We start from the raw sequence: 26,619 nt of genomic DNA on the forward strand, positions 1-26,619 counted from the left end.
CTGCTTTCCTCTCAGCTGAACGAGACGATCTGTAAATATTTATAGCTGCAGCATAAAGGAGGAGACATGAAGTGGAGTGGGGCTGAACTTGAGCTTTAGGTTAGGGACAATGAAATTCTCTCCTTTGACAAACATGTCTGACTTTTTTTGGTTTATTTATGTATGCTTGATTCAGAAATTACAACATTTCTTAACCGTTTCAGAACTGAATTTGAATTTAATGATAGTCAGTTTTGGAGTGGCAAACTGTTGAACACAGCAGAATTGTTGGCAGAATAAATTTCAGCCCTCTTTGGACACTGTAAAATGTAAATAAAAATAGAGTGCAATGATTTGCAGATCTCACAAACTCATATGATGTTCACATTAGACTAGTGTTTCCCAAACTGTGGTACACGTACCACTAGTGGTACTTGGGCTCTCTCTGGTGGTACGCAGGAAATCTCCAATTTTTTTAAAAGATTAAATAATATACCATTGTGGAGGTATGCAAAGACAACATGAGAGATCCTGAGGCTCTTCTGGGAGCCGGAGTAAAAGAGAAAAGCGTGAGTCCTCTATAAAGAGTAGCCTCTCCTTATCGCCAGCGGCCGCGGCCGCTATGGAGCAACTGGCGGGCTCGTTTCCCTGCAAAGGCGGCACGGCGCTGTCACGCTGATGGTAAAAACACAGCCCTTTTACATGGTGCCGCCGTGCTGCGATCCCAGCCACCATGGATGAATTGGAGGCCCCCGGGAGAAACGGTGGGGGCGCGGGAGATGCCGTTGATGATCGGGAACTATCGCCTGGATGCTGAAGCTCCTGGTAGCCAGGAGAATGCGATCCGCTTCTTCTGCAAGTGAGTGTTAATTCTTCGCGTCCAACAGCGGGGAGTTGGCAAGGCCAGCTCGCACCGGCAACTGTCAGGGGAAGAGGAATCTGCCATCATGTGTTCCTAGCAAGGACAGCGTGCTCTCAATGACCTCGCGAGCGGTACCATCACCCAGACCCGAGAGAGAGAGGAGTTTCTTGAGAGCGGTGCATTTCCTTTGGGTGGGGGGATCCCGGAGGAGAGTCATCACATGGTGAGTGGACAACGGATCCAACAAGGCCACCACATGATGGTATTTTGTTTCGTCATCTGAAACGCCACGAAGAGCAAACTGAGCTTCGATGTGCACAAAGGAGGGTCGTGATGCCAAAAATCCTGCAGCTTAACTGCCACAGCAAAAATAAAAACGTACAACTCTGCTATCACTTCAGACAAAAATGAAGACAGAAAACTAAACAGCAGTGGCATTTGTTGCTGTGTGGTGGCTAGCTACACAGCTATGGTTAGCATAATATAAACACTGTGACGCTGGAGGATGGACGCTAACTTTTTTCCACTCAATGAGGGTTACCGATGGTTAGGGACAAATGTAATCACATGGCAGGATGCTGTTAACGGGCCAAACTTCAGTCAGGAGAACAACTGCAGTATAAGGTTAGTCATTAATATACTGCTGCATGGGCTGGGCTGTAGTTACATTGTCAGGTTTTAAAAACCGAGCTTTAAAATGAATAGTGATGATAAAAACCGAGAGGCCGACAGCGATCACTGACCTTTTTAGGGGCTTGTTCAGATTAAATAGAACAAAATACAAAGCATTAAAACATGTTAAAAACACAACGGCCTTAATAAATGCCGAGTAGTTTGGACCCGGAAGCAGGTTTCAACAGGTCATCGCTTAAAGATTGGATATCTAACCTGCTGTGAATGTTTTAATGCAGTACAGTAAATAACAATCATATAAGAAATAAAATTGTCTGTGTAAACTGTATGTGGTGTTTAATAGGCCTATACTACTGTACTTTAATGTCGGTCACAAGGGTGGTACTTCAAGAGCCATATCATTTATGAGGTGGTACTTACTGTGAAAAGTTTGAGAACCACTGTACTAAGGTATAGACAGAAAAGAATAATTTGGGACTCTAATTAGTTTTATAATAACAACTTGTCTTTTACAGATACCTTTACTTTTAATCTTCGTTTTAACCTCAGACCTTTTTGACTAATGCTGAAAAATATTAATATTAGCCTCTGATTGAGGTTGCTAAAGGCAAGAGCGCTCGTTAGCTAACAAGCATAGACTAATTTTCTAGTTAACAAACTACAGTGGTAAAGTGACTGAAAGGCCAATTTCACATAAGCACATTTACCATTATGTCCATGTTGTAGCATATAGAAATGTTTAGTTAATACTTGCGGACATACATCTTATGCCTTTGTGTAACTGTGGCTTCGCTTTTGTTGCTGACCAGGTCATTTTAACATCATTTTGACATATTTTTGTGTCACTGTTGAGCTGATGTGATTAGATCCCAAATCCACAACCCACGCCCGACACACAAGCGCAGTGTTCGTGTTAAAGTTGTTGTGTGCCTTATGGGGATACTGCTTACATATTGTTATGTCTATATCAAGCTTTTAACCTTATAAATTTTTTTCAACATTCGTAAACTTAGAGATTATTTGTAAAGAGGATCAAAAGCTATTGTGAAATGAAAACCTCCAAGCTTTGCAATGGAAAAATGCTTCTTACCTTACTTGTCAAGGGCGTAGAGGGTTAAACTGGGAAATTGGTCTAAATAAATTTATTACAAATAAATTGAAATGAGGAAAAAATCATTGTATTAACACCCATGCATTTAATACAGTATTTTGCTTGCAAGCATAACACTCAGCCCAGTAAAGTGTGGAAACATGAGATGCACCAAATGACAAAGGCCTACTGTAAATAGAAATATATGACATCAACAGATTTTCTTTTCTTTATGTTTACAGACTATAAGATGATTGTGGATAGTTACTCTCCCACAGAGCAGCGATTCCCTAGAAAAGTCTCTTGGTGAACAAAGCTATTGTTTTTTCTTAAACAAAAGCTTTTTACATGATTGCCTTATCTTGGGCAAATTAAATCCATAGAGAAATGGAGTCAGCATTGGTTGACAGATGAAAATATATATAGATAAAATTATATGGATTTGTACACGAGCAACTATAACGCTGGAATCAATAGACTGAAAAACTGAGCCAACAAACAGGTTTGACAAAGAGACGATCTGAGGGACGCAAGTAGTCACGGCTTTCTGCTTGTTTTCTGTGGATGTTTTTCGACAAACTGCCAAAATCTTCACATAAGACACTGAAATGAGAGTGAATGGTATGAAAAAGCTTACAAAGAGAAAGAATATATCAGATAAAAAGTTATGGACTGAAACGAAACATGAAAGTCTAAGTATTAATCTGTGGTTACAATACACATTTTCAATAATAGTTCCACAAAACTTCAAACTGAAGATAAATGAGAATGATAGTATTACACTAAGGAATGAATATATCCACACGAAGAGAATCATGAAAAACACTCTCTCTGTGTTCATAATGACATTATAGCGTAATGGATGACAGATTGAGATATATCTGTCATAGGCCATGGCTGCTAAACTGCAAAACTCAGCAGGCCCACTTATGTACATGGAAGACATGTGCAGAAAACACCACGGCAATGTCACTTCATGGCTGTCTGAAAACATCTGTGAGAGCAAAAGAGGATACAGCGATGTGCTGACGTTTATCTCGTTCACACATAAGTTACAAAGCAGTATATACATTGGTTCATGGAGCCTTTTGTCTACACGTATGACCACAATAAGGACTGTGTTGGCTACACATATAGAGAGGTACCAGAACAATATTATTACAAAATACAGGTACTTTAACTCCCCAACATTTTCATAAGCAGCCAGCACAAATGACACTATCTCACTGGAGTTTTCCATTTTCTACACAATATCCCACAGTGAACAAGACAATTTAATAATAATGTTATGGATGATCCTTTATTGATAATATTTTTATCAATAGTCTTTTAATATATAAGAACGAAAACCAGCTGAGCAAATTCTCTGTTATACTGTTTAAATACCGTATTACAAATAATTGTTACATCATTATGACACATGTCTTCTTAGAATGTGTGTCACTTCTAATAGAATGTGCACATCAGCAATTAACAAACACTTCCAATTAAATTATGTCATACTGTCTGTCTACCTTCTCAATGTATTCCTAATTTTGCCTGGATTCCTGTAAAGGATTTGTTTGTTTTTACTTTGGAATTTATATTTGATCTAATTCGTGATTTCTTTCTGGGGGCATTCTGCTTTTGAGTTCTCATGGCTACACATGACCGTTGCAGTCATGGGTAAACTACTGAGAAAAGAATCAGTAAAATCAATAATGATATTGAAAATGTTTGATTAAAAGCAAAAGAAAAAAAACAAACCCAAACTCTTAATGGCCTTAAAAAACAAAAAAGGATTGTTTTACTGGGTATTCTCCTGGGTGGAGCTGCCTGCATGGCACCTGAGCCCCATCTGCTGTCAGTTACAGGAGGACTATATAAGCCAGTGCTGCCTGCTACTCATTGCCAGTTCATTCTTCCACCTACTGTGGTAACTAGGCCTCATCTACGCTCCACTCTTCCCTCGCCCTTTATTTGTGTTTAACTGTACAGGTCTCCACCAGTGTTGGTCAAGTTACTTGAAAAAAGTAATCAGTAACTAATTACTGATTACTTCCCCCCAAAAATAATCCTGTTACTTTACTGATTACTTATTTTCAAAAGTAATTAATTACTTAGTTACTTAGTTAGTTTTTAAAAACACAATTTACAACCTGAATAGGTGATAAAGCGATAGATCTTTCAGCCCAATTCTACTTTTTCTGCATAATCCATCATACAAAATGTAATCAAATGGAAAAGTCTCTTTTAAAAACTTGTTTTATTAATTTTAATCTTTTAACTTTGTGCATCAAGCAAATATTTAATTATATGCAACATTCTCTGACTGGAAGAAATTTGTTTAACATTTAAACCTATTTTCTGCACATTCCAGCACATAAAATAAAATATTTTTTTGTGTTTACACTCAGTCTTTCAAATAGATGCAAGTAAAACACAGCAGAAAATAAATAAAATCAAAGACTAGCGGTCCTGTTGCTCTATTTTCACCTGTAAAGCAGGAGTGGGGTAGGCAGAGGTTTGCCCTGGTGCAGGTGTGCCGCAGCGGTCAGTTGAAGAATCCGCGAGTTTCTCTGTGAATTTCACATTACGTCGTAGCGCACTCGGAGCCTGCTTGGAAGTTTAGGGATTTTTTTCCGCTGTAAAAAGAAGTTTTCTTCCCACGCTCATACTCTCTCTTCTGCACTCGATATATTAGCCATTGTCAAAGGAGCTTGCAAAGAAAAGCGTCTGGACTTCTTTAAGTTACTTCAAGACGTTTCACCGAGAAGCTTCTCGGTGAAACTTCTCGGATGAGAAGCTTCTCGGATGAGAAGCTTCTCGGACAAAAACAGGCTCCTGCCAGTTTTTGTCTGAGCGTGTTAACACGCTCAGACAAAAACTGGTTCATCCGAAAGACAAAACACCAAAACACAGACTTAACAATGTGGTGTATGCTGTACAGTGCAGCGAGGAGTGCCCAGACCTCTACATTGGAGAGACCAAACAGCCACTTCACAAGCGCATGGCACAACACAGAAGAACCATCTCCACAGGACAAGACTCAGCTGTCCATCTGCAGCTTAAGGATAAAGGACACTCTTTCGAGGATGCCAATGTTCACATTTTGGACAGAGAGGACAGATGGTTTGAAAGAGGAGTGAAAGAAGCCATCTATGTCCACTGTGAGCGACCATCTTTGAACAGAGGCGGGGGTTTACGACACCAACTCTCTGCCATCTATAATCCAGTTTTGAGATCCCTTCCCAGACGCCTTAACGCCCACTCACATCCTGGGATATCTGATCTCAGGAATTCGCATGATAAGGTGGGGCCAGGTTTCACAATGAACTCACCCGAAACTCTGGCTGATTGGGACCCACACCTAGTTTCACACCTTGTCTCAGGCGATTAGAGGATCATCAGGGGGTCCTTTTGTCCCTCTGTGGGGGGATACTCCCACTAGGTTTATATCTGGGACTCTCCACCATTTGACCTTAGAACTGAAGAAGCTTCTTGGATGAGAGGTGAAACGTCTTCAAGTAACTTAAAGAAGTCCAGACGCTTTTCTTTGCAAGCTCCTTTGACTACAATGACCTGGATGACTGAGAACCTTCACAGACATATTAGCCATTGTTGATCTGCACACAGCTGTTGTCACGAACGTCGCACTCGCTTACGTCACTGTCATGAGACATTCTCGCAAAAAAAATCACGGTTTTAGTATTGCAGTGAGGCAGCGTTCCTACGGGAAAGTAATCTAATTACCATTTTTGCAATAGTAATCCCTTACTTTAGTTGGACTCACCACCTGTTGTATGCTCTCCAGCGCTGGCTTCCTTGTTCCACCTCGGTAATCTGCTCACTAGGGAAATCGTCAACCTGTCGCTTTGCCTGCCTGTCCTCCAAGACACTCTTGGCAACTCAGAGAATTGTTTCTCCCACAGAAACCCTCCCTGAAGCTTCCCAGTCTGTCCTGCATGTAAGCCAACAGCACCTACTCACCTGCTCCTTTACCTGTCAGTAATTGCTTCTCCCTTTGTTGCAAAGCTCCCATGGTTCCGATCGCGACCTCTATGGACAGCCGTCCCCGTAAGCTGCCTCTGTTTCCACAGGCTCCTGCCAGACACCCTCTCTTCTTTTATGATTAGGCTTAAATCTGTCCTTTTTGATAAGGCTTAAATAAAGGGCTGAATCAGTTTACCTTGAAACCTCTCACTGCAATAGAGCTAGTCTCCTGGGGGCTTCCCATGACACACTGGGCTTTTTTTTTACTCTCTGTTTATACACCACTTAATCATTAATTATTATTCATCTTTGGTGCTCTTCCATTGTGTGTCTTTTGTTCTGTCTCCCTTTACTCACTTCCAACTGGTCATGGCAGATGGCTACCCTTTCTTGAGCCTGGTTCTGCCAGAGGTTTCTTTCTGTTAAAAGGGAGTTTTTCCACCCTTATCACCATTGTTGTTGGGTTTTCTTTGTATTATTGTCTTTGTCTTACAATATAGTGCCCCTTTGAGGTGGCCGTAGTGGTGATTTTGTGCTATATAAATAAAGATATAAAAATAAGTAAATAGAAAAACTGAACTGAAAATGTGAATTTGTCAGAGCATAATATGGGCTGTATAGGCCCAGCTCGCTTTCCTCAGGGCTGCGTTTTTTTTTTTCCTCCACTGCCTTTCATTTACTGTGAGCCCCATCTGCTCTGTGCATTTGCATTTGTTTCTAATGATTGTAGAAACAAATACATAAATAAATTTAAATGCTGGACATGATACATTTGTCCTAAGTCTGCTTCCGGATGGTAAACAGAATCATGGACCTGAAAGGCATGATTTTTGAAAGTGGTGTGGCACACATTTGAATATAAACACCAGTGAGATCAAGGTGATGACTGTTGATTTTAAGAAGGGGGCTGTAACACACGCTTGTGCTTTATTGCCAAACCGAGTGTTTTAGTGGACAGTTCTTCATTCTCACTGTTGCCTTTACAGGCTGTTACCAATTGGCATACTCAGCGTTTTTGTTTGTGTTTTGTTACACACTACTGTTCTCTCTCAGCTACTCTTCCCCTCTAGATCCCAGCGTGCTGCTCAAATCGCACAGATATGACCTGATAATAATCTCCAGCTCCACTGGCCAGCCTCCCGTGGCACTGCCTCTGAACCCGCTGCACCACCATGAACAAAACCCCAAGACAAGTAAACTCATTCACTTGGGATAGCGTCTCATACATAACGGAGACCAGGTACGTCACCTATTCCCACCTGTGAACCACAGCCTAAGAGGCTCTCATGCATTCCTTCCAGTTTATGCTGGGCAGAGTACCACTAACACTGGAGCTGGAAGTCAACAAAAACAACATCATCATCTGCAATAAGAAGAGATGAAATCCTGAGACCACCAAAGTGGAAGCCTTCTACCATTTGACTGGCACTAGAAATACTGTTCAAAATTCTGAAAAAAAAAAAAAAAATCAGTGACGAGTTCACCCAAGATGAAGTCCAACATCCTACAGAGCCCAGAAGATCCCCAGAGGGAGTTATTCAAATGCCACAAAAATTCAGCAAAAAAATGTTGGCTATGTCAACTCCAAACTACACTGATCAAATATCATTGAGAGGAAAACAGTATTTTATCATTGAGAGGAAAACAGTATTTTAGGACCAGAAAGAAACTGACATTGTTTGTCCTGAATATAAGGTTAAACTAACAGACAGCCTCTTATCACCAGTATTCTGGCAAAGACCTTTTCAGTGATGCCAAGTGTAATTCCTCCTAGAGTTGGACCACACCCTGCGGTCTACCTATATAGTATATCTATATCCACAATGTTTCCAAAAATATTTGCTTGTCTGCCTTCACACATATATGAACTTGAGTGACATCCCATTCTTACTATATTGGGTTCCAACTGTTTCTGCTTTGTTATGATATCATTAACAGCTAATTTTAGAATATTTAGTAGCGACAAAATGTCACAACTGGACCTTTTGCACATCCTATCAAGGTACTATGCTGGAATTCAGCTCCCAAGAGTGACCCATTCTTTCACAAATGTTTCTAGAAGCAGACTGCATGCCTATGTGCTTGATTTTATACACCTGCGGCCATGGAAGTGATTGGACCACATGAATCCAAAGATTTGGAATTATGTGTGTGTGTGTGTGTGTGTGTGTGTGTGTGTGTGTGTGTGTGTGTGTGTGTGTGTGGAAAGACAGGTAGGTAGATGCATAGATAGCTGTTTTCAAAAATGCATATACATCTTCATAAATTCATTTATGTATCCTCATATTTAAATTATTTCTAATTATTTTCATATAACCATGTATTAAAATCTCTTAAAAAATATATAACTTTAAGGACAGTATGATAACCAGAAATATGGTTTACTGCCTCTTGGTAATGGAATAGAGGGTTAAGCTGTGAAATGAGCGCACTGGGTTGATTTATACAATCCATTAATCCATCAATACCTTTAGTGTCATGCATTGTTTTGTCAGTGCAGAATAATACTCTTAGCATTCTGCTGAAAGCTGATCATCCTACACCCTAAAAACTAAAACTGACATTTACTTAAAATTTTTGAGGCAACACTTTTACACTTAAAAATCTGTTCAATATACTTGATCAATTGAATAACTAAAGCTTAAACATATTAAGTTGAAATGAGTAATTGTAGTTGTTACACAAACATGAAAAAATTGAGTAAAGAACACTGACATTCTTGGTCAATGTAACTGAAATATAGATGGTCGGTTAATTCAAAATTTTGTTCCATTTACTTAATATTGTAAACTGAATGTAATCAAAATTGTACTTAATATTAAATATGGTAAATGGCCTGTATTTGTATAGCCCTTTGCTTAGTCCCTATGGACTGAAAAGCGCTTTACACTACTTTCAGTCATCCTGAATGTGTGTGTGAATCATTCAGTCATTCACACACTGGTGATGGCAAGCTACATTGCAGCCACAGCCACCCTGGGGCGCACTGACAGAGGCTGCCGAACACTGGCGCCACCAGGCCCTCTGACCACCACCAGTAGGCAGTAGGTGACCGAGACTGTTTTGAGCCACTGGTAGTCTAAAAACCAAACAAACTAATATGTAGTTGTGTGTTTCGTAATACATGTATGAAAATTACCACATGTTAAACATTTTTCCAAATGAAAGTTTAATTTTCATAAACATGGCAATAACTCGAAATAAACAAGCACTAAAAAGACAAGAGCCTTTCCCCTTTTAGCTCAAAGCCTTACATACTTGAAGGATAAATGGCAAACCAGGACAGCAAACACAAAAGCTCAGAGTATTTAAAAAACAAAATGAACAGAACAATGTAAAAGGCTCGTGGTACTCAATTACTCTATATTATTGTGTTTTACTTAAACTTTTCAGTTGTAGTTGCTGACAATAAATAATATTGATTTGAATAATTAATGATTTTAGTACAGGATACTGATGAGTATAGATACCTATTTGTCAAATATTTTGATTCAATTTTAAACAAAAATATTAAGTTCATGCAAAGAAGGTATTCTGTGAACTGCATACTGAATTTTTTTGTCTGAGATAAATGTAAATGAATACCTTAATTTAACACAAACACATACGTTAACATTTTAGACATTTATTTCAACTTATCAAACTCAAATAATTACTAAAAGGATATTCATAGATTTTATCAGGCTCATCTAACTTATATTTATAGTGATATTTACTAAGCCTCTGAATTACTTTTTAGAGTGTAGGAGTAACAAAGAAAATAGATGTTGAAATGCTGCTACTGCAAAACAAATTTTAAAAATGCAATAATTACAATATAAACTGCGTAAATGACATGATATGATGTGAGCAGATTTTATTTTCTTTACATTTTAAATCTTTCAGATGATTGGTGAATATTACTTTCCCACAGAGCAGAGATGCTCTAAAACAGCGGTCTCCAACCTTTTTTGCGCCACGGACCGGCCTTTAAGGTGTCGCGGATAAATACAACAAAATAAAACTAGTACCGGTACCGAAAAAAAAGAAGATTTATTCATAACACACGTGAAAAGACGCAGGAAAACCGAGTTAACGATAAAAACGATAACAAAATAACGCTGAAAACCGATAAAAACCCTGAAAACCATACATTTCACACCTGAGCCTCAACTCTCTCGGCCCAGTACCAAATGACTCATGGACCGGTACTGGTCCGTGGCCCGGGGGTTGGGGACCACTGCTCTAAAAGAGCCTTTTTGGTGAACAAAGTGATTTATTTCTTTTTAAAAACAAACCTTTTACATGATTGCCTTATCTTTGGCAAATTAAATCCATACAAAAACGGGGTCAGCATCGGCTGACAAATGAAAAGATATATAGATAAAATGATATTGACTTCATGTGGTAACTGAGCAACAATAACGATGGAATCAATAGACTGAAAGATGCATCCGACAAACAGGTTTGACACTGAGACGAGCTGAGGGGTGCAAGTAGTCACGGCTTTCTGCTTGTTTTCTCTGGATGTTTTTCGACAAATTGCCAAAATCTTCACATAAGAGACTGAAATAAGATTGAATGGTATGAAAATACTCACAAAGACAAAGAATATGTCAGATATAAAGCTGTGGAATGAAAGTGAACATGAAAGTCGAATTAGTAATTGGTGGTCACAATACACATTTTCAATATTATTTCCACAAAACTTCAAACTGAAGACGAATGAGAATGATAGTATTACACTCAGGAATGAATATATCCACACAAGCAGAATCATGAAAAACACTCTCTCTGTGTTCATAATGACATTATAGCGTAATGGATGACAGATTGAGATATATCTGTCATAAGACATGGCTGCTAAACTACAAAACTCAGCAGGTGCACTTGTGTACATAAAACACATCTGCAGAAAACACCACGGCACGGTCACTTCATGCCTGTCTGAAAACATCTGTGAGAGCAAAAGAGGATACAGTGATGTGCTGATGTTTATCTCATTCACACATAAATTACAAAGCAGTATATACATTGGCTCATGTAGCTGTCTGTCCACATGTATGACCAAAATAAGGACTGTGTTGGCCACACATATAGAAAGGTACTGTCATGGTTTGCTGTGTGGCAGGCAGGAGAAGGACCCAAGATGCAGACTCACAGACACGGGGATAAACTCAAAAAACACAGCTTTATTGCTGGCCACGAGAAGTAATACAAAATAACCTAAAACTGGGAAAACTAAAGCATGAGCTGTACAAGGAACCGAACCACGGGGAGAATTACACACAACATGAGGGAGAACGCGACATGAGGGAGAACGCAACATGAGGGAGAACGCGACGCCGAACGCGACGCCGAACAGAGGGAGACTCAGACAGAAATACACAGAGGAAAGTGGGCACACACGGGGAACACAGGTGACACTGATAATCATAACGAGACAGGGCGGGGTGAACTGAACATGACATGTACAGGCACAGAGGTTCAGACAGGAGGAGAGAGAGCACGGGGAAAACACAGACATAACGGGCTGGGGAAACATGAAACAACCACAAAGGGAGACGAGGGCTCATAAATACACAGGGGGTAAAAGCCATGAAGGGAAAACACTTAGGGAACAACACAACAGGGCAACTCAGAAAACATGGCCTAAATAAGGAACGAAATACAAAAATACAAGGAACTAAGAATACTGGGCCCACATGGCCCAGGACCATGACAGGTACCAAAACAATATTATTACAAAATACAGGTATTTTAACTCCCCAACATTTCCATAAGCAGACAACACAAATGACACAATCTCACTGGAGTTTTCCATTTTCTGCATATCATATATTAAGCAAGATAGATCTGTAATCTTATGTATGATCCTTTTAGAAATGAAAAAAAGAGTACCTGAGCAAATTTTATGATCTTTGCTTTAGGGTCTGTTTTACAAATACATGTTACCACATCATGACATATTCCTTTTCAGCAGCTGTTCCACCTGTGTTGAAATGTGCACATTAAAAATCAAAAACACCAAACAGTTTAAAACTTAAATGTATAGATTCATCAGCTTTCAATAACACATAACATTATACTGCTGCTTCCCTCCCAGCTAAAAGCCTCTGTTAACATTTATATCTGCGGCACACAGGAGAAGAAATGAAGTGGGTGGGGCTGAATTCGATAGTCATGGTTAGAGAGGTCATTATTTCCTTTGAAAACATCAAGGGCTGCTGCTCTTCTGACGTCACTTTGCTCTGCGCATGATGCAACCTTTGGGCAAACCTTGGACTTTTAGGCGGTGCTGTCAAGTTTGTTGGCTCTCTGTCATAGAGTATCACTTCCTGTTCCTGTTACAATACACAGTGGTGTTTTTTGTGTAGCCAATTTAATTAAAAACTAATAGATAGCCTGTAATTTCATGGTGTAATATTACGTGCTTCATCGAAAGCACATGCTCTGTTATTTTCACAGTATTCATTTACTGTGGCTTTAGGGATTTGCTAGCTTAGCATAGTTTGTAGCCAACTTGCTAGCAGTATGGCCTCCTCACCTGTCCCTCCTGCACCTTTCTGCTCATTTGTCTCAGATGTTTTGTTACTCCTCAGCCTCCTTTAGTATTAACAATATTTGTAATAAACATAGCCTGTTTGCGGCCCCTCAGGCCAGGATCACGGGCTTCACACTCTCGAAAACCCATAGCTAGCCAGACAGTGCAGTTGAAGGTAGTGTAGCCAACGTAAAATTATAATTCACTACAGTAGTAATGACACCTGGTTACAGCAGTTGGATATCACCTAAATTAATATTGAATCGATGTGTAACTTTGCAAAACAATGTTGGATTCCAGCATTTTCTGCCCCCCCAATCGGAGCAGGAGCAACATGTTTAGTTGTATGTTCTCCTTAAATTGCTGGCTACCTGAGTGATGTCCAAACAATGACTGTCAGCAGCTAACCAGAGTTGGGACAAGGAAGCAGAGTTGACATCAAGTGGATGACATCAAGCTGTGTGCCAAAAGTGAACGAGACATCGATTCACTGATCCACACCACCATGATATACAGCAATGACATCGGAATTCCATAGAGGACAATATTTTAAAACATCTATTTATACTCATATGTGTTTAATATAATATTTTGTTTGCAAGAATAATAACATTTGCTTTCACTGAAAAAATAGATAATCTCACTAGAAAAGAGGATATTACATGTTAAAAGTTGATTTAAAAAAAAAAAAATCTAAATGAAACAATAGATCATGTTAATGCAAATATATGAAGTCAGCAGGCTTTATTTTCTTCATGCCATGTCCACAAACAATAAGATAATTGCTGAATGTTATTCTACCACACAGGAAAGATATTGAACAAGGAGATGTATTTTCTGGTAAACAGAAGTCCTTTACATGATTACCTTTTCTAAATTTTCAAAATAAATTCTCATTTTAACAAACCCATTGTTTGCATACCCATAAATGTTTTGTTTGCAAGAATAGTGCCATTAACATTTCACCAAAGGAGTTAAGAGGAAATTTGAGTCTGTAAAGAGCTTTTGCTGTATGTATCAATAAATGAATAAAATATGTCTATGAGATCATTGCTAAATATCACTCTCCCACAGAGTAGAGGTTCTCTAAAACAGTCTCTTGCTAAAGAAAGTGATTTATTTTCTTTTAAAAAGTAGCCTTTTAAATGAGTGCCTTATCTTTGGCAAATTAAATCCATACAGGAACGGGGTGAGCATTGGTTGACAAATGAGGACATACATAGGTAAAATTATACGGACCTCGTCCGGTACCCGAGCTATTAAAAACCTAAAGTCAATAGAGTGAAAAATGCAGCCAACAAACAGGTTGGACACAGAGACAATCTGAGGAGTGCAAGTAGTCACGGCTTTCTGCTTGTTTTCTATTGATGTTTTTCGACAAACTGCCAAAATCTTCATGTAAGAGACTGAAATGAGAGTGAATGGGATGAAAATACTCACAATGGCAAAGAATATTTCAGATATATAGCTCTGGGTTGAAACTGAACATGAAAGTCTTATCATTAATTGGTGGTCACAATAAACATTTTCAACAATATTTCTGCAAAACTTCAAACCAAAGATGAAAGAAAATGAGAGTATAAAACTAACAAGTGAAAAAATCCACACAAGCAGAATCAATAAAAACACTCTCTTTGTATTCATAATGACATTATAGCATAATGGATGGCAAATTGAGATATATCTGTCATATGCCATGGCTGCTAAACCCCAAAACTCAGCAGGTGCACTTATGTACATAAAACACATCTGCAGAAAACACCACGGCACGGTCACCTCATGGCTGTCTGAAAACATCTGTGAGAGCAGAAGAGGATACAGTGATGTGCTGCTGTTTATTTCATTCACACATAAACTGCAAAGCAGTATATACATTGGCTCATGTAGCCTTCTGTCCACTTGTATGACCACAATAACAACTGTGTTGGCAACACATATAGAGAGGTACCAGAACAACATTATGACAAAATACATATATTTTAAAGCTCCAATATATGCATAAGCAGCCAGCACAAATGACACAACTTCAATCTCACTTGAATTTCCCATTTTCTGCTGAACATAAGATAGTGAACAAGATATATATGTAAAAAATGATCAATAGTACTTTTAGATATTAGAGTACGAGATCCCAGTGGCTGAGCAAAGTTTCTATTATATCAATTAAATACTGATTTGAAAATAAATGTTGTGTCAGTATAACATATTCCTTGTCAGCAGATGTGATACCTGTGATAAAATGTGCACTCAAAGCAATCAAAGAACAATTTTATACTTTACAAAGTTCAAGATTCTAGGCCAGAGATTCATTTGAACTGAAGAATACGTGACATTGTACTCATTATACTCCCTCCAGCTGAATGAGGAAAAAGCTAACATTTATAGCTGCAGTGCAGAAAAGACTAAATGGAATGGGTGGGTCTTAACTTCAGGACCAAGGTCAGGGAGAATGGCATTCTTTCATTTGTCCAACATTTATGATGTTCTTTTAGTTTAAAAAAATTCTTATAAAATTCTAACATCAAAACATGGTTTTCATTAGTTACTACAAGTGTTCAAAACTGCAGAGAAGATAACTTAAATAACTTGTGTGAATGTTAAAGGAAATTCAAAATTTTCTCTACAATCCTATCTCATCAGCTGAACAGTCTACCACCACAACTACGTTTGGTTGAATGATTCTCTTTAAACAAGTCTTCTGTTGATTTTTTTTTTAAATCTTAAAACTTTCATTTACATTTAACCTTTTGTATTGTCTATATATACTATTTTGGTGCCTAATGCTTTGTTTATTTTAGCCTTTGTGTATAGTGCTGTGTGACTGCTTGTCTATGAAAAGGGCTTATTAAATAAACCGTACTTAACACTTAGGAGCTGTCTTGCATACTGGAAAGTACACCTCTCTTTCTCCTTTCTCCTGCTTTCGGCATATTCAAATTTGCTCTACACTCTATAGCCTGAACAGACTCTTTTTTAAAACTCCTTCCATAGAAGTTAAAGGCCTGGCTTCTACTCAAAACATGGGGAAGCAGGGGTTGAGAAGTGTTGTGGTGTGATGAATGTGCAGCTGGCAGCTTGTGAGCTGCAGCCGTGGTAAATAAAATGGCTCAAAATAAGGATCTCTGGACCTGCCGTGTCTCTACCACACCACAGTGGTGTCGAAACCCAGGACGCGGCACAGTGTGTCCATGCCAGAGCCAGGAAAGGGGGAAGCTGGCTGAGATGGTGGCCGAACTGGTGGCCACCCAGCGCGAGCAGGCGGCGGAGGCGCGCCGTCATTGGGAAGAGCTGCGGGACCAGACCGAGCGTCACCTGGAGAGAATGGCGAACCTGACAATGCTGCTCCAAGCCTGATCAACAACGCTGCAGCCACCCCCACCGGTGTATCCTGACTGTGGGGAAGTGACGGAGGAGCCGCGTGGGGCAACATGGTAGCTGGAGGAGGGGGGACAGCTGGGTGAGGTGCTGCTCCAGTCGGGAACGGTGGAGGAGCTGCTCCAGCCAAAGGTAGATGAGGTGTGAGAGGGTCCTTGCCTGCTGGAGGTGGAGGAGCTGCTCCAGCAGGAGATGAAGGAGGTGCACAAGGGTCCGCTCGAGCCAGGAGTGGTGGAGGAACCATGTGGGGAGACGGAGGTCCCCGTCCAAGTGGAGCCTGCTCAATATGGGTCCGAGTTCGAAGCGCGAGCTGTTCTGGAGCGACGGCTGACGGCCCAGCCGCCCTTGAGCAGGGCCTGCAGGGTCGTACCTGCTCGCCAGGTGGCCGGCCTCCGGACCAGCATCACCGCCACCGCTGGAGGCATGGCCGGCCTCCAAACCAGCATTGCCGCCACCACCGGAGGTGTGGTCCTGTCGCTGGGTTGGAAGCTGGTTGGGTGGACGCACCTGCATGGCATCCGCAATCATGGCTGCTGTGTTTAAAAACAAGGGGAAGCAGGGGTTGAGAAGCGTTGTGGTGTGATGAATGTGCGGCTGGCAGTTTGGTAGCTGCAGCCACAGTAAATAAAATGGCTCAAAATAATGATCTCTGAACCCGCCGTGTCTCTATCACACCACAGTGTGTTTACTATGATGCTACCTTCAGAGGCGCAGACTGCCTGCCATCAGCAATACTGGATCCTCTTATCCATCCATCTGTCATGATCCGGAGTTTGTGACTCCGTGTTTATGTTTTAGTAGTTATTATTCTGGGTTTTGTTTTCATGTTCCTAGAGCTGGGCGATAGAACGATAACGATATGTATTGCGAAATAACTTTTCCTCGATAGAAAAGTTAAACTATTGCGATAGGCCTCGTCTCTCTTGTCCTCTTAAAAAAAAAAGAAGAACAACAGCCAATCCAAATTAAGTAGCGCAGAGCTGAACCAATTACAGCCGCAGCGTCACGTCACGTGACTTGTTACGTGCCGCACATGTGTATTTGTTTGGGAAGCAACCAGCCGCTGTGCCGCCCGGTAATGGAGGAAATGAGTGCGCCGACTAGAGAAAGATCAACCGAGCGTGACCGAAGGTTACCGAAGAGAAAACAGATGATGGTTCCAACGCCGGAGAGATTGTCGAATGGAAGAGCCACAGAAGTTCCGTAGTGTGAAGGTATTTCAGCTATTTCAAGTCTGACAAAAACAGAGTAGCGCGTGCCGAAAGCAAGTCTGGAAATACAATAAAGCGGTGCATGCTCAATCTCTGACTGGAAGTGCTAATTCGTCATTCGGCTTTTATCAGACTAAAGTAACTGTTTGAAAAGCTAAGCTATACAACAAGGAGAGAGTGAGAATTTCCTTTTAGTTCTCATTTTATTTGATATTGACAAAAGTTAGTCAATTTTGTCTGATCTTCTGTAAAACAAACTAAGATTTATTTTTAGAATTAATATTTTGTTTCTAAGTGGAATTGACAATTTAGTAGTCTGTTTTGTTTGTTCTATTTTGAAACTTAAATGCTTCAGCGGCTGCCTTTTGTGTAGTTTGCCATATTTGCCTTTATTTATCTGAAAAAGTCTCATGTTCCTTAACCCTTTAAGACCTACCATAGAACCAAGTCCGCCAGAGCTTATATCATATTTTTACATGCTGTGGAGCCATTTTTGGGAGCATTTCAAGTTGCTATACATCAATACAACCATTATAGCCCAGATTTTAATAATATGTATTCATTAAGTGCATAGTAATTACATAAATTGCAAAAAAGTGCAATAAACTACAAAAAAATTGAAAATCGTTTTTGATTTTTTAACATATATTTGTAGTTAGAGAAATTTAAGAGGCTTATCCCTCAAAACTGTAAATACAAAAAAGTTGCACAAAATAGTTTCCCACCACAGGAAGTTTATTTTGAGTGTCTTCATAGTTTTATTTTTGAAATACACCAATTTCTATACACTGCAGGAAAAACGAAAATAAATATTATACTGCAAATTTGCAAAAAAGCAGCATATGCATCAAAATAAACTATTTCCAGCAGTGCAATATGAGTCCTAAGCATCCCAGAAACGACACAGAAAGTCATAAAGTCAAAGATAACTTTTAAAAAGACGAGTATAGGCCCTGAGGCCCTGATAGTAAAAAAGACTACATTTCCGCGAAAATGACGTCACTTCCGGTTTCGGGCAAGTAATGGCGGAAATGCAAAAGTTCGCGCTGATGTCTATTCCAACGTAGGAAGTGTTATGACCAGCTGATTGGATCGGTAAAGCGTGTTTCTGGAATATTATGTTTTTGTTCCTGCAAGCGCTTTTTATGCAGTTTTTACAAAGCTTTATGTGGAAGGAAACCGTGACCGAGGACAAGCTGATGGCATAAGATGTAAGTACAACTCCTCCGGTTTCATATGCAAAAAAAATTTTTGCGCTAGCTTACGTGGTTGCAGTGCTACCGGGATTTAAAAATAGTTACGCAAAACAGAGCGTGCCCGCTCCGATCGGCTGTAAAGGGTTAAGTACATCTACCCTGTTGAACTTATTATGGGAAATAAATATTTAAATAAAAACAAGCTGCTGATTATTTCACATTTTACTTGTGAGCAACGGCACATTTAAATCTTACAAATATAGTTATTTGGCTTATATCGTGATAGATATCGTTATCGCCTGAAATGAAAAAAACATATCGTGATATGAAAAAATCTTATATCGCCCAGCTCTACATGTTCCTATGTGTTCCCCAGTCTGTGTGAAGTTTGTGTGTTGTGTCATTGCGTGTATGTCTTTCCTGTTTTATTTTGTAGGTCTGCTTCTTATGTGAGTGTTTTCAGTTTGCCTCCCGAGTCTCGTCACGTTTATCACTCCCAGCTGTGTCCCCCACCTGTGTGTGATCTCCCTGTGTTCTCTGAGTGTTTTTAAGTCTTGTCTTCTGTCTTAGTCGTTGCTGGTTCGTCTGTGTTGTTTCCCCTTGGTCTCCCTGCATCTCTCCATATGTATTTCCCCGGACCTCCCTGCAACTTCGTTTCTGGTTTGTTTTGTTAGTTTTACCCAGTTTAGGTTTTCCAGTTTCATGTTCACCCACCATTGCTGTTTGTACCCACTCCTGTAAATAAATACTCACCTGCACCAGAGCTGCCGCCTTTTGGGTCCTTTCTACAACTCCACACGTCTGCCACACCGGACGTGACACCATCCATCCATCTTCCTCCGCTTATCCGGGTCCGGGTTGGGCAGCAGCCCAAGCAGAGATGCCCAGACCTCCCTCTCCCCAGCCTCCTCCTCCAGCTTATCCGGGGGGAACACCAAGGCGTTCCCAGGCCAGCTGAGAGATATCTCTACAGCGTGTCCTGGGTCTGTCCCGGGGCCTCCTCCCGGTGGGACATGCCCGGAAAACCTCGCCTGTGAGGCGCCCAGGAGGCATCATTGTCAGATGCCTGAACCACCTCAACTGGCTCCTTTTGATGTGGCGGAGCAGCGACTCTACGCTGAACCCCTCCCAAATGGCCGAACTTCTCACCCTATCTCTAAGGGAGAGGCCAGCCACCCTTTGGTGGAAGCCCATTTCTGCCGTTTGTATTCGCGATCTTGTTCTTTCGGTCACTACCCACAGCTTGTGACCATAGGTGAGGGTAGGGGCATAGATCGACCGGTAAATTGAGAGCTTCGCTTTTACACTCAGCTCTCTCTTCACCACAACAGACCGGTACAGCGTCTGCATCGCTGCAGCTGCCGCACCAATCATCTGTTGATCTCTTGCTCCCTTCTCCCATCACTCGTGAACAAGACCCTGAGATACTTTACCTCCTTCACTTGGGTCAGGGTCTCGTCCCTGACCCAGAGTGGGCACTCCACCCTTTTCCGGCTGAGGACCATGGCCTCAGATTTGGAGGTGCTGATTCTCATTCCCGCCGCTTCACACTCGGCTGCGAACCGTTCCAAGGCGAGCTGGAGGCCAACATTTGATGAAGCCAACTGGACCACATCATCTGCAAAAAGCAGAGATGAGATCCTAAGACCACTGAAGCGAAAGCCTTCTGCCACTTGGCTACGCCTAGAAATTCTGTCCATAAAAATTATGAACAGAATCGGTAATAAAGGGCAGCATTGGCAGGCCTGTCACCCACCAGGAACAAGTCCGACTTAATTCCGGCTATGCGGACCAAGCTCTTGCAACAGTCATGTAAGGACTGAATGGCCCGTAGCAATGGGCCAGACACCCCATACTCCCGGAAAACCCCCCACAGGACCCACCAAGGGAAACGGTCGAATGCCTTCTCCAAGTCCACAAAACAAATGTAGACTGGTTGGGCAAACTCCCATGCACCCTCAAGTATCCTCGAGAGAATAAAGAGCTGGTCCAGTGTTCCACGATCAGGACGAAAACCACATTATTCCTCTTGTATCCAAGGTTTGACTAACAGACGGACTCTCCTCCCCAGCACCCTGGCATAGACTTTCCCAGGGAGGCTAGGGAGTGTGATTCCCCTGTATTTGGGACACACCCTCCGGTCCCCTTTTTTAAAGATGGGGACCACCACCCCGGTCACCACCCACGCTGCATTCCGCTTGGCCTATCAGTAATGATAATAATAATGGATTGGATTTATATAGCGCTTTTCAAGGCACCCAAAGCGCTTTACAATGCCACTATTCATTCACTCACACATTCACACACTGGTGGAGGCAAGCTACAGTTGTAGCCACAGCTGCCCTGGGGCAGACTGACAGAAGCGAGGCTGCCATATCGCGCCATCGGCCCCTCTGGCCAACACCAGTAGGCGGTAGGGTAAAGTGTCTTGCCCAAGGACACAACGACCAGGACAGAGAGCTTGGGGATTGACCCGGTGACCGTGGCAGTAGCTGCCTCCGGAGTCCCACAGGCTAACCAAGCCCGGTAGGACTCCTTCTTCAGCTTGGTGGCTCCCCTCACCTCTGGTGTCCACCATTTGGTTCGGGGATTACCACCACAACAGGCACCTACTACTACTCAATGTCCCCAGTCTCCCTCGGAATGCTGTTGAAGCTCTGCTGGAGGTGTGAGTTGAAGATCTCGAGGTCCGAGGCCTCTGCTAGACGTTCCCAGCACACCCTCACTGTACCTTTGGGCGTGCCAGGTCTGTCCAACGTCCTCCCTTACCACCTGATTCAACTCACCACCAGGTGGTGATCAGTTGACAGCTCAGCCCCTCTCTTTACCCGAGTGTCCAAAACATATGGCCTCAGGTCTGGTGATACGATTACAAAATCGATCATCGACCTGTGACCTCGAGTGTCCTGGTGCCACGTGCACTTATGGACACTCTTATGTTCGAACATGATGTTTGTTATGGCCAAACTGTGGTTTGCACAGAAGTCCAATAGCAAAACACCGCCCGGGTTCAGATTTGGGATTGGGATTCTCCCAATCACGCCCTTCCAGGTCTCACTGTTGTTGCTCACATGAGCATTGAAGTCCCCCAGTAGGACAACAGAGTCCCCAGGAGGACCACCCTCCAGTGCCCCACCCAGCGACTCCAAGAAGGCTGGGTACTCTGAACTGCAGCTCGGTGCATAAGCACAGATGACGGTCAGGACCCGTTCCCTGACCTGAAGGTGAAGGGAACAAACCCTCTCATCCACTGGGAGAAACCCCAACATACCAGCAGCAAGCAGAGGGGATACCCAGATACCCACCCCAGCCCAACGCCTCTCACCAGGTGCAACTCCGGACTGAGACAGAGTCCAGCCCCTCTCCAGGAGACTGCTTCCAGAGCCCAGGCCATGCTTTGAGGTGAGCCCGACTATAACTAGCCGGTACCTCACAACCTCACGCACTAGCTCAGGCTCCTTCTCCACCAGAGAGGTGACATTCCATGTCCCAGTTGCCAGTCTTGGTAGCCTGGGATCGGTCCGCCAGGACCTCCGCTCCTGGCCGCCGCCCGGCTCACGTTGCACCCGACCCCTACGGTGCCTCCTGCGGGTGGTGGGCCTGCAGGAAGATGGGCCCATGTCCCTTTTTTGGGCTGTGCCTGGCCAGGCCCCATGGACTAAGTCCCGGCCACCAGACGCTCGCCCTCGGGAACCCTCCCCGGCCTGGTTCCAGGGCAGAGCCCTGGTAACCCTATCCCGGGCAGGGTGAACTGTTCCCTCAATGGTCTTTTCATAGGGGTCGATCCTCTTATGCTGTGGTTTAAAACCAGGCTATGAGTTTCACTTATCTGACATTCTAATGTAGTGCAGTGGTACTGCTGGCCCCTTTACTTGCAGTTGCTTTTATTCTTTTTTTTTTATTTTTTTTATTTTTATTTTTTTTTAAATGACATCAGAAACAGCAGTATGCGACATTACGTGATGGCAGAGCTTCAGTTCATCCTTTGTCATTTTTTTTTTTTTTTTTTTTTTAATAAATAGGACAGGGGGAATGAATGAGAGAAAGAGGGGGAGAGAAAGAAAGAAAACCAAAGGGGAGAAGAGACGGTGAGAAGGGGGGGGAAGAGAGAGAGAGAAAAAAAAAAAAAAGAACTCCTGGGTCACCTGTATGGAGAGAAAAAAAAAAAACAAACAAAAAAAACAAACAGAGGAGACAGCAAACAACAAAGAGCAACATAATAATAGAGAAAACAAAGCACCATCACAATAAACTAGCTAGTCATAGATATCAATATTTACTAAATAATAAACGATATTGTGCAGCACGCAAGATAGACAGCGCACAGTGTGCTTTGAGGCAGCAGCCAAGAAAGCTTTAGTCCGCGTCTGTGAATACCCATGTGTGCATACCTGTGTGGATCAGCATGCTTGCCTTCCAAAGGTTTCTCCATGTAATGATCTGCTAGGGAGTGTGGGGGGGCCACAGCCCCGTCCTCCAGGGTGTGAAGCGGGTATGGAGGAGATCAAAACTCCAGACATCCAGAGGCCCCCAGAACACAAGAGACCATGGAAGACCAACAGAGGGGCAGCCGCGCCACTGTTCCAGTAAGAGCTGAGGAGAGTCCCAGATGAGGGCTCGCCCAGCAGCCGCGGAGCAGAAGTCAGGGGGAGTTGCAGTGACGCGCCCGTGAGCTCCGCCGGCCCCCAGCTGCGCCTGAGTGACCGAGCCCCAGGCCGAGAGGCCGGGGGCACCCCACCTCCAAAGTTGCTTTTATTCTGGTGTATTCACAGTCCCTTAACCCATGTGCTCTTGGAGTGCCTTATTACCATTTCTTGTCCAGGTCAGCCCGGGTCTTTATAGGACTAGTGGGTTAGAGGACTAGACTCACACATCCAGTCTTTCCTGGCTATCCTCCAGTCTTGCCCCTTTCACAGTGGTCACTAGGAAAATACCTGGGACTTTCGGCTAGGCATTACTGCCTGACGTACCATTAGTTTAGGTGTGATCCATCTATATTTAGAACACACCCTCCAGTCTGTCTTCTTAAAGATCAGAATCACAGCTCCAATCTGCCAATCCAGAAGCACTACCCCAGATCTACATGGAATGCAGCAGAGGCGTGTCAACCAAGAAAGCCCAACAACATCCAGGACCTTAAGGAACTAAGGGGCGAATCTCATCAGGGGAACGGCAAAGAATGGCAGTCACTCATGTTTACAGTAAATATTTTATCAGAGGTAAGATTCTGTTTAGTTCACCGAGTTATGATAAGTGTTGCAATTCTGATGATGCTAAAGCTAGCCTAAATGTTGTCAACGTATATTTAGAATCAGAATCAGAATACTTTATTAATCCCTAAGGAAATTATGTAAGAAAGCTATTTAAGCGACAGTAACAGTAGCTCTAGGAAGACAGCAGAGCTCAAACAGCCATGTAGCTATGTTCAGGCATCACCGGCAATCAGACAGAAAATGACTCAAGTAAATGCCTCAGCCATTAACATTTGAATTCAGCACTAGTCAAATCAAATATAAAAGACTTCTTATTTACTATGTGGTAAGGGAGATTAATTACTTTCTTCCCGATTGAACCTGAACCTTTTCTCTGGTTACATTTCTGTCATTTAACTTTGAAGTATTGTTGCATCCTGGTGCCTTACATCTCTCTTCATTAAGTCTTCTCCCAGCTCCCGACACACACAGACCTGCACATGTGTATGGATCATCATTTTTATCCACACACTATTGCTTACCCAATTGTGTCAAATATGTAAGACCTTGAACTGACTCCTGATCCCTAACTGTTCTTCAAACCTGTTTGAGGGATCTAATCTTACTCACTTTCTCTCTCATTACATTCATTCGTCTTATTGAGGAGAAGACTCAAACTGTACAATGACACTCTTTAATAAAAGCTCACGATTATCTCATGTAAATTGGTATAAATGTATGTTAGGTGATATGAATGCTGATATATGCCACTATTCAGTGCTCCTAAAATGAATGGAGTTTCTCTTATGAACTCTAAACCTTGTTCTAATATGCCTTATTTAAATGATCTAGCCACCTTGATCATCACCTTTCACCTGCCTAATAACTTGATGATCACTAATCAAGTTTGTTGTAGCAGAGAAACACTTGGGAGAGAAACACAAATCCTTTTGATGACAGTGTAATGAACAAAAATCTGTTTTAGTGCCTGAGGGAAACGTCATGCTTTTGAGGGTTAGGTTGTTGAATGAGCCTGATGGTTTATTCTAAACTACTAAACTTATAACTTTTAACTAAATTATTGAAAAAAACCAACCATTTTATTCATACAAGTGTGTTTAATACATTGATTTGTGTGTCAGAATAATAACATTAGCCTTTCACTGAAAGCTGATTATCTCAGGAGAAAAGAGGAAATTACATGTTATAGGGTTACTTTAAAAAAAAAAAAGCAATACAACTTTCAATGACATCAGCATTTTAGAAATTAAAATATATGACTTACCAGATTTTATTTTCTTCATGTCTACAAACCATACGCCCGTTGCCTAATGTTTCTTCACCAGACAGCAGAGAGGCTTCAAGACTGTCTTTTGCTGAACAAAGACATTTACTTTCTCTTAAACAGAAACCTTTTACATGATTGCCTTATCTTTGGCAAATTAAATCCATACATAAAAGGGGTGAGCATTGGTTGACAAATGAGCATATACATAGGTAAAATGATATTGACTTCATCTGGTACCTGACTTATTAAAAGCCTGAAGTTAATAGAGTGAAAAATACAGCCAACAAACAGGTTGGACACAGAGACGATCTGAGGGGTGCATGTCGTCATGGCTTTCTGCTTGTTTTCTGTGGATGTTTTTCGACAGACTGTCAAAATTTTCACATAAGAGACTGAAATGAGACTGAATGGTATGAAAATACTCATTATGACAAAGAATATGATAGCTATAGAGCTTTGGACTGAAACTGAACATGAAAGTCTAATTATTAATTGGTGCTCACAATACACATTGTCAACAATATTTCCACAAAACTGCAAACTGAAGATGAAAGAAAATGAGAGTATAAAAATAAGAAATGAAAAAACCCACACAAGCAGAATGATCTTAAGCACTCTCTCTGTGTTCATAATGACATTATAACGTAATGGATGACAGATTGAAATATATCTGTCATAGGCCATGGCTGCTAAACTCCAAAACTCAGCAGGTGCACTTGTGTACAAACAACACATCTGCAGATAACACCATGGCAGGGTCACCTCATGACTGTCTGAATACATCTGTGAGAGCAAAAGAGGATACAGTGATGTGCTGGCATTTATTTCATTCACACATAAATTGCTGAGCAGTATATACATTGGCTCATGCAGCCTTCTGTCCACATGTATGACCACAATAAGAACTATGTTGGCCACACATATAGAGACATACCAAAACAATATTATGGTTAAATACAGGTATTTTAAATCCCCAACATTTCCATAAGCAGACAGCACAAATGACACAATCTCACTGGAGTTTTTCATTTTCTGCTTAATATGAGACAGTGAACAAAATCAATAATAATGTTATCAGTGGTTCTTTAAGATATAGATATGGGTATCAGATGCCCAAGAGAAGTCTATTATATTGTTTAAATGCTATTTTACAAATAATTGTTATGCCATTATGACACATTCATTCTCAACAGGTGTGACACCCGTGACAAAATGTTTACATAAGCAGTGAAATAATAAACATAAACTGTTTTATATAAGGTTCAAGATTTGAGCTGAGAAATTAATTTGAACTGAAG

At 41.6% G+C, this 26,619-nt stretch overlaps 4 protein-coding genes across 4 annotated transcripts; all 4 read right to left on the reverse strand.

The window, feature by feature from the left end:
* Positions 1-2,880: 2,880 nt before the first annotated feature.
* Positions 2,881-3,804, reverse strand: LOC146616402 (olfactory receptor 10A6-like). The gene has a single exon (XM_085374304.1). It carries the CDS (start codon positions 3,802-3,804, stop codon positions 2,881-2,883), a length of 924 nt encoding a protein of 307 aa, XP_085230430.1.
* A 6,987-nt stretch (positions 3,805-10,791) lies between these two features.
* Positions 10,792-12,339, reverse strand: LOC146616403 (olfactory receptor 10A6-like). The gene is made up of 2 exons (XM_085374684.1): positions 12,226-12,339; positions 10,792-11,622 (listed from the first exon to the last, which is right to left on the reverse strand). The coding sequence occupies exons 1-2, from the start codon at positions 12,337-12,339 to the stop codon at positions 10,792-10,794; spliced, it is 945 nt and encodes a 314-aa protein (XP_085230810.1).
* Positions 12,340-14,175: 1,836 nt separating this feature from the next.
* On the reverse strand, positions 14,176-15,108 carry LOC146616404 (olfactory receptor 1500-like). The gene has a single exon (XM_085374710.1). It carries the CDS (start codon positions 15,106-15,108, stop codon positions 14,176-14,178), a length of 933 nt encoding a protein of 310 aa, XP_085230836.1.
* A 10,315-nt stretch (positions 15,109-25,423) lies between these two features.
* LOC146616405 (olfactory receptor 10A3-like) lies at positions 25,424-26,350 on the reverse strand. The gene has a single exon (XM_085374687.1). It carries the CDS (start codon positions 26,348-26,350, stop codon positions 25,424-25,426), a length of 927 nt encoding a protein of 308 aa, XP_085230813.1.
* Positions 26,351-26,619: the final 269 nt, after the last annotated feature.

This window comes from Diplotaxodon limnothrissa, linkage group LG16, assembly GCF_057381915.1.
Source record: "Diplotaxodon limnothrissa isolate DT_005_m linkage group LG16, D_limnothrissa_male_GT1.1, whole genome shotgun sequence".
Lineage (NCBI taxonomy): Eukaryota > Metazoa > Chordata > Actinopteri > Cichliformes > Cichlidae > Diplotaxodon > Diplotaxodon limnothrissa.

Bases quoted from the DNA above. Each gene is read 5' to 3' on its own strand.
- LOC146616405 (XM_085374687.1), bottom strand. From the start codon at position 26,350: ATGAAAAACTCCAGTGAGATTGTGTCATTTGTGCTGTCTGCTTATGGA.
- LOC146616404 (XM_085374710.1), bottom strand. From the start codon at position 15,108: ATGGGAAATTCAAGTGAGATTGAAGTTGTGTCATTTGTGCTGGCTGCT.
- LOC146616403 (XM_085374684.1), bottom strand. From the start codon at position 12,339: ATGGAAAACTCCAGTGAGATTGTGTCATTTGTGTTGTCTGCTTATGGA. The intron at 11,623-12,225 runs GCCATGTGGGCC...AAACCATGACAG, and splicing joins GGTACCTGTCATGGTCCTGG to TACCTTTCTATATGTGTGGC.
- LOC146616402 (XM_085374304.1), bottom strand. From the start codon at position 3,804: ATGGAAAACTCCAGTGAGATAGTGTCATTTGTGCTGGCTGCTTATGAA.